The following is an 8444-nucleotide window of genomic DNA, read 5'->3' as shown; positions in this document are numbered from 1 at the left end:
ACGCCGTAAAGTAAGAAGGGTGCACACTCTGACACCACGCCGTAAAGTAAGAAGGGTGCGCACTCTGACACCACGCCGTAAAGTAAGAAGGGTGCGCACTGTGACACCACACTGTAAAGTAAGAGGGGGTACATTCTGATACCACACTGTAAAGTAAGAAGGTTGTACACCCTGTTACCACACTGTAAAGTAAGAAGGGTGTACACTAGGACACCACACTGTAAAGAAGGGTGTACACTAGGACGCCACACGGTAGAGTGAGAAGGGTGTACACCCTGACGCCACTCTGTACAGTAAGAAGGGTGTACATTCTGATCACCATCTTAGAAATGAAGAAAATAGGACTTGGAAATTATGTCAGTTGCCCAAGATCATATAGCTAACAAGTCAGCTGAGAGGTGAACTCACATCCTCTTTTCACTGAACTTTGGGTAACTATGAGGAAAGATCCAAGTAGTCTTTTCATTCACTCATTCAACGATACTTGGTATTCTATTTGTGAATCTAGCTTTACTTCATCTTCCAGTGGGCTTCTAGTCTTTTTATTCTTGATTTGCAGCAGTTCTTTGTACATTTTCTAGATTTTAATTGTTTGTCAGTTTTGTCCATTGCAAATATCTTTGCCTGCTCTAGTATCTGTTATGTTTAACTATGGCATCCTTTGTTGAACAGAAATTTGTAATTTTAAAGCTGTTGCCTTGTGGTTTTGGTTTTTGAATCTTATGTAAGAAGTTTTTCCCTCCCATTAGGTACCATATATCAAAGATAATTGTCCTAGATTTTTTTCCTAATATGTTTGTAACTTTATCTCTCATGTTAGTATTGCTAATCTGTCAGAAACCCATTAAGGATGTACTTACTTTAAATTTTGATATAAGCTGCCACATCCCCTTCCAGAAATATTGTATGCAATTACATTCCAACCAACAGTGTTTTGAGAACGCTTATTAATATTCTGTTTTTAATTTCTTTCTTTAAATTTTACCATACTAGCTCAGCACCTGTGGCTCAAGTGGCTAAGGCGCTAGCCACATACACCTAAGGTGGCGGGTTTGAATCCAGCCTGGGCCTGCCAAACAACAATGATGGCTGCAACCAAAAAAAAAAAAAAAAAAAAAGCCAGGCGTTGTGGGAGCCTGTGGTCCCAGATACTTGGGAGGCAGAAGCAGGAGACTTACTTGAGCCCAGGAGTTGGAGGTTGCTGTGAGCTGTGATGCTGTAGCACTCTACCCAGGGGGACAGCTTGAGGCTCTGTCTCAAAAAAAAAAATTTTTTTTTTTGCCATACTTAGGGGAAAAAAGTGATATCTCATTGTTTTAACTGTTGTGAACCATCATCATCTTTTCATATATTCATTGCCCATTGATATTTCTTTGGCAAGTTAACTAGAAATATATTTTTGTTGTTTTCTTTATTTTTTCATGGATTTATAGGAACATTTTGTGTGTTATGGCTATAAAGGTCTACATGATTTTTCTCCCAGTCATTTATCTTTTAACTTTGGTTATGCTATCTTTTGTTATCTATGATTCAGGGCTCTTTTTACGTAGATTATATGGAGTGATACTTATCATACTAGAAACTTAATATGGGAAATTTAAAATACTTTTAATTATAAAAATACAATAAGTCTATTACATGTTAACATATTATATCAGGCAGGGCTCTATCACAGAAGTGGAAGCAGTAGAATATATATATTAAGAGACTAATTGCAAAGAAATTGGCATATGCTGTTGTGGGGACTCTCTGAAATCCTTAGGACAGACTGTCAGAAAGGCCAGCTAGAACTTTCAGGCAGGGGCTATAAGTTATAGTCCACAGGTAGAATTTCTTATTTTTCAAGGAAGTTTCAGTTCTGTTCTTAAAACCTGTTAATTAATTAAGTCAGGCCCACCCAGATGACATAGTCTAATCTCTTTTACTTAAAGTGAACTGTTTATGGACATTAATGACATCTGCAAAATTCTTTCACAGTAATGCACAGATTAGTGTTTGACTGAGTAACAGAATATAGCCTAGCCAAGTTGGCCCACGAACTGACCATCACACACATTTTTTTTTTTATGGAAAATAAATATGTATTTTCCAAACTTAAAAAAAATGAGAGAAGAGTGACATTGTTTTACATTTTTGCAAATCTCTTTAATGTATGACCTGATAAAAGTCACCTGGATTCTAATATTTTCTTCTGTATTCAGTCTGTTCAAATATGTTGTTTTCACTGAAATATTTCAAGGTTAGGCTTCACACAGATAAGTAGTTACAAAATCAAAGAATATTTTAATAGTCTTTTCAAATGGTTATAGATATTCTTCTTTGCTTATCACCAAGACTTAAGTGATAATTGCTTAGAGGTTAGTTATAATGTAGAATCTGAAATCACATTAGTAATTTTTTTGTACTGTTACATTAAAATTTATTGATCTTTCTTGCACTTTTAATGGGTATTTACCCACACATGATTTTGTAATATTATGCTTTTGTCATTTAGAAAATATTGGTTCATTGACTCATGGAGTTCTTTTAAATGTTGTCACATTTCATTATTTAATATGAAAAGAAATCTTATTAATTAATATCTCCACTGATCTGAACCAAAGTATTTAAGTATTGGGAATCAGTCATACTTTTTAAAATTCTGATTTTTCATTGAAACCTTGAATTTTATCATTTGCAAAAAAATACTATCACTTGTTTTTCTTGAAGGACCAGGATTACTTTGTTTATTTTTTTATTTTTTATTTTTTTTGAGACAGAGCCTCAAGCCGTCCCCCTGGGTAGAGTGCTGTGGCATCACAGCTCACAGCAACCTCCAACTCCTGGGCTCAAGCCAGTCTCCTGCCTCCGCCTCCCAAGTAGCTGGGACTACAGGTGCCTGCCACAACGTCCGGCTGTTTTTTTGTTAGCAGCCATCATTGTTGTTTTGGTGGGCCCAGGCTGGATTCGAACCCGCCACCTTAGGTGTATGTGGCTGGCGCCTTAGCCACTTCAGCCACAGGCGCCGAGCCTACTTTGTTTATTTTTGAGAAAATGTATGCCTTATACTCAGGTCTGAAAAACCATAATTTGTCTGTCAATCATTCTTTCAAGTAAAAATGGTCTTTCATGGAAAAAGTGACTTGTATAGCTCACAGCTCAAACAATTGTACATGTGTTTTTCCTTAAGATCATTGGTGTACTTCAGAATGTAGCAGAAATACTTTTATATTGTCAAACAGAATATTAAAAAGATAGCTGTAAAGAGTGCTGGCATCATCATAGCTCACTGTGTACCCTCAAACTCAAGGGCTCAAGCAGTCCTCCTGCCTTAGCCTCCCAAATAGCTGGGACTACAGGTGCCTGCCACAGTGCCTGGCTAAAGTTTCTATTTTTAGTAGATGGGGAGTCTTGCTTTGCTCAGGCTGGTCTAGAACTCCTGAACTTAAGGGATGTACCTGCCTTGGCCTCTCAGAATATTAGGATTACAGATCCCATCCACTGCATCCAGCATCCTTTTTTTAAGGAATTTATTTTGTTTATATCTTTAAAATTCCCGTTCTCTTCTCAGAACTCTAACTATTTAGAAATGAAAATACTGTTTTCTTTGTGCTTTTGAGTCTCTAAAGGGAACATAAAATATAGGATAGTTTATGGCTTTTCCTCACAGTGTCCCTTAGATGGTTCAGGACTAGAGCTGGTGAAGTGTCATTTTAAATCGGAGACAGGTATACTCCAAAAAGTTACATTTTAACCAGAAATATTTGTGATTTCTAGTACTGTTCTCCATGTCTTATAATACTAATAATGACAGTTATCTCTGTTTCAATGTATCACTCTCCTATGCTTGGCCTACTCCATATATTAGATTTGTGTTTAGAAAATCATTTTTTTTGTTTGTTTACTAAGAAACTACTGGATAGCATTAATTTGTTTAGTGATAATAGCTTTCAAGTTACTAAGGAACTATGGCATAGCAGTATTTGTGTAAATTAAGTTTCAACGGAAAAAGCACATTTTTCTGGAAGGAGATGTGGAGACTTACTGATATCTGGTGATTAAAATGATAATATATGATATTTGTTCAAATACACCTCTTTCATTCAAGAAAATGAAAACATTCTTCTTATTTACTAAAAATATAGCTGTTACTCAAAATGTCATTTATGAAAAACATGTTTAATTTCAAAAAGGTAAATCTCAGAGATACTGTTTCTTGCTCAAAATTAGATGAGATCTCTTGCTGGTCTCATGCTCTACCTGCTAAACTGTGTTAGTACTTAAAAGGGGGAATTGGCTCGGTGCCTGTGGCTCAAGAGGCTAAGGCACCAACCACATACACCTGAGCTGGCCGGTTCGAATCCAGCCTGGGCCCGCCAAACAACAGTGACGGCTGCAACCAAAAAATAGCTGGGCGTTGTGGCGGGTGTCTGTAGTCCCAGCTACTTGGGAGGTGGAGACAGGAGACTCGCATGAGCCCAGGAGTTAGAGGTTGTTGTGAGCTGTGATGCCACGGCACTCTACCCAGGGGGATAGCTTGAGGCTCTGTCTCAAAAAAAAATAAAAAGGGGGGCGGGAATTTATATTCTGCACCTGTATTACTAAGTCTTTTTGCTTATACTTGCTCTATTGATAAGACTTGTGAATTTTTCAAGTAAGTCACTATAGTTTCAACAATGTGGTTTTAAAGATAATTGACTATTTTTGTTTGTACTGTGTTGACTCCCCACAGACTGGTTGAGATAGCAGAATCCCGTTTTCCCAGCTATTTTAATGCTGAAGAAAAATTACTTTTGACAAGTAGTAAAGTTCATCTTTATCGGGAACTCAGCTGTGATGAAGTTCTGCAAAGGTATGCTGTTATAGATTGCAGTATTTTAAGAATGCATTGAATATGGAGTCATTGTAGCTCATAGCAACCTCAAACTCCTGGTTTCAAGTGATCTTCTTGCCTCAGCCTCCCATAGTAGCTGGGACTACCAGCATGTGCCACCACAGTGCCTGGTTAGTTTTTTCTATTTTTTATAGAAATAGGGCCTCACTCTTGTTCAGGCTGATCTCAAACTCTTAAGCTCAAGCAATTTATTCACCTCGGTCTCCCAAAGTGGTAGGATTACCAGTGTGAGCCATTGTGCCAGCCAGAATGTGATGTTTTTATGGTTTTAGCTCCTGAGTTAAAAAAAAAAATCCTTATATTTTAGAACTATGGGAAATAGTTCAGTATTCTTTTATTTGTTATAGAAGTCTCTAGTCTGCCATCTTGCCTACACCTCCTACTGACTATCTTATAAATTCTGTTTTTATAGGATTGAATCTTTGGAAGAAGAAATTATTTCAAAAGGTGTTAAACTTGTGATTATTGACTCTGTTGCTTCTGTGGTCAGAAAGGAGTTTGATACACAACTTCAAGGCAATCTGAAAGAAAGAAATAGATTCTTGGCAAGAGAAGCATCTTCACTGAAGTATTTGGCTGAGGAATTTTCAATCCCAGTAAGTTATTCTTTTTTCTCTTTCTTTTCTTTGTTTCCTTTTATATAAAGTTCATTGACTTGTAATATCAGGGAATGAAATCAGAGGAAAATGTAAAACAGATGGCTTTCTAAAGGTCTGATTGCTACAGCAAAATCACCATCATCTTCAATTAGTTCATCTGCTGAGATTATTTCATTCTTTCATAATTTGTACCTAGAGCACATTTAAATGTTGTTTTAGAAATTCTTATAGTCACTACTTTTCTACCTTCTCATAATTTACAGTTAGTGTGTATTTTATATCACATTTGTCACACTATGATAACTATCAAGTAGTAAAACTTTATGAAATTACCTAGGTTGTATATTCCTAACACATTGGGAGGCTGAGGTGGGAGGATTACTTGAGGCCACAAGTTTGAGACCAGCCTGGAAACATAGGCAGAGCCTGTCTCACCCCCCGCCCCCCAAAACAAAAAACAACCATAATATTAGCAGGGTATGGTGGCACATGCCTATAGTCCCAGCTTTTTCTGAACCTGAGAGGAGGATTATTTTACCCTGGGTGTTGGAGGTTGCAGTGCACTCCAGCATGGGTGACAGAGTGAGACTCTGTTTAAAAAAATAAATTAAAAAAAATTAATTTCATCTATTTCTGTGCAATGTTCTTTTGTTTTTGAGATAAGGTCTCACTCTGTTGCCTGGGGTAGAGTGCAGTAGTGGTGTTACCAGAGCTCACTGCTACCTCAACCTACTGTGCCTGAGCAATCCTGCTGCCTTAGCCACCCCACTACCTAGGACTATAGGCATGAACCACTGTGCCAGGCTGATTTTTCTTTTTCTCTTTTGTAGAGACAGGGTCTTTTTCTTGCTCTGGTTGGTCTTGAACTCCTGGTCCTAAGCAGTCCTCCTGCCTTGGCCTCTCAAAGTACTGGAATTGTAGGTGTAAACTACAACACTGGTCTATGTATTTTTTTTTTTTTTAACTGTAGTAGCTGTCAATTTGGTAAGTATTTTAGGTTTAAATATTGTGTTATTGTGTTCAGTGCTGTTTTGTACACAGTAGGTTTGTTTCAAATAATGAGAGGTCACCCATCCAAGGATTTTTGGAGTGATAGTAATGACAGTGCCATTTTGAAAGATTACTGTTGGCATTGATTTCAGTAGTGAGCATTGTGATCAGGGTATCTGGAGATGAGGGGATATTGCAAGGGCTTATGGTATAAGAGTTACATGTTGTAAGTCTGTGCTGAGTAACACTACCATCTGCAGTGTGGGGGAGAGTTCCACTTGTTCCATAGCCTCACCAACATTCAGGCTTTTCAATTTTACTCATGCCTCATCTCAACAGAAAAAAAATCTTTGAGATAAAATTGGGTTATGATTTGGGTTTAGATTTGTTTTTGGAAAATTTAAGTCTTGGATCTCTGCAAATTAAAGAATATGTATAAATAGTATAAACTACCAAATAGCCTTTAAGATCTTTATTTGTGTTTGAGACAGAGTCTCACTCTGTCACCTTAGGTAGAATATCGTGATGTCGTCATAGCTCACAGCAACCTCAATCTCTTGGGCTTGAGGAATCCTCATGCCTCAGCCTCCTGAGTAGATGAGACTAGAGGCATCTGCTACAATGCCTAGCTAATTTTTCTATTTTTGGTAGAGTGGGGTCTTAACTCTTGCTCGAGCTGGTCTTGAAAACCCTGAGCTCAAGTGATCCTCCCACTTTGGCCTCCCAAAGTGCTAGGATTACTGGCATGAACCACCATGCCCGGCCTAAGCCTTTGAGATTTATTAAGCCAAGCAAGAAGTCAAGAGAGAAAATGTGACATGTAAAAAGTTCTACATATTTTAATGATGTATTCATATTTTGGATTAAAGTGAAATGCTGTAAGGTTTATTTTGGGTGATGCTCATCTTTCACATTTTATTGTAGTTGGTTAAAATGATAAATTCAAATTTATATCTTCCCTAGTCTAGAATAAAGGAATTAAAAATATTTTATAGAGATATTTGATTGAATGGAAATTTAAGTATATAGTTGACTTTCCATATTCATAGGTTCTTTGCCCTTGAGTTCAATCAACCACAGATAGAAAATATTTGAAAAAATAACGAAAAGATACACCGAACATATACAAATCTTTTCTTGACATTATTCCCTAAACAATACAGTATAATTGTGGTTTACATAGCATTTATATTGCATAAGGTGTAGACATAATCTAGAGTGATTTAAGCCTACAGGAGGATATGCATAAGTTATATGCAAAGGCGATGCTGTTTAATAGAAGGGACTTGAGTGAGAGGAGTCCTGCAACCAAACTCCCTGACGATACAGGAAGATGACCGTATATGCTTATTTTATTAATTCATACTATTGGTTGGCTTAATTCTGTGCAACATGTGAAAATTCACTTTTTAAAAGTGATGTTTCTTTTAAAGTAGTAATTATAGGCTAATGCTTCTCAGTTTTCTTTGTACTTTATTTTCCTGAGTGGGAAACTCTTTTTTAAATTAAACCCTCTCTCCAAAAAAGGTATTTAGTATCTTCACATTTCTGTATTTGCCTTTGTTTCTCTCTTTAGAGATAAATGTAGAATATACTATGTGCTTATATAACAGGGTAGTATTAGTTTTTTTGTGACAAGTAAGTATTGATTTTACAAGGCTTTGTAAAAAAACATTCTTTAGGAAATGTCAGAATTCTCCAAGCCTAATCACTGCAATTTAATGCAGTGGCTCCAAGGAGTAGGGTGCTGGCCCCATATGCCAGAAGTGGCAGGTTTAAACCTGGCCCTGGCCAAAAACTACAAAATAAATGGAAAATCATGAACTTGGAAGGTTTTATGTTTTACTTTGAACAGGTGACTTCATACAGAATTAAATATTTTAAAATAGTATGTTGGTGTCTGGTTCATTTTACCTTTCTTTTCTTTTCTTTTTTTTTTTTTTTTGAGACAGAGCCTCAAGCTGTCCCCCCGGGTAGAGTGC

At 36.9% G+C, this 8444-nt stretch overlaps 1 protein-coding gene across 1 annotated transcript in view; it reads left to right on the top strand.

Annotated features, from left to right (window-relative positions):
* Nucleotides 1–8444, top strand: part of RAD51B (RAD51 paralog B) — a 647586-nt gene that overhangs the window by 36905 nt on the left and 602237 nt on the right. The window contains exons 6-7 of the mRNA XM_023517631.1: nucleotides 4712–4831; nucleotides 5286–5469. Coding sequence (XP_023373399.1) covers nucleotides 4712–4831; nucleotides 5286–5469 — 304 coding nt within the window. The remainder of the gene's footprint in view (nucleotides 1–4711; nucleotides 4832–5285; nucleotides 5470–8444) is intronic.

Source organism: Otolemur garnettii, unplaced genomic scaffold (genome assembly GCF_000181295.1).
Source record: "Otolemur garnettii isolate 467f Iridium unplaced genomic scaffold, OtoGar3 scaffold00115, whole genome shotgun sequence".
In the NCBI taxonomy this organism is placed as follows: domain Eukaryota; kingdom Metazoa; phylum Chordata; class Mammalia; order Primates; family Galagidae; genus Otolemur; species Otolemur garnettii.
Note: the sequence above shows the minus strand (reverse complement) of the source record. Positions and strands in the feature narration are given on the sequence as shown.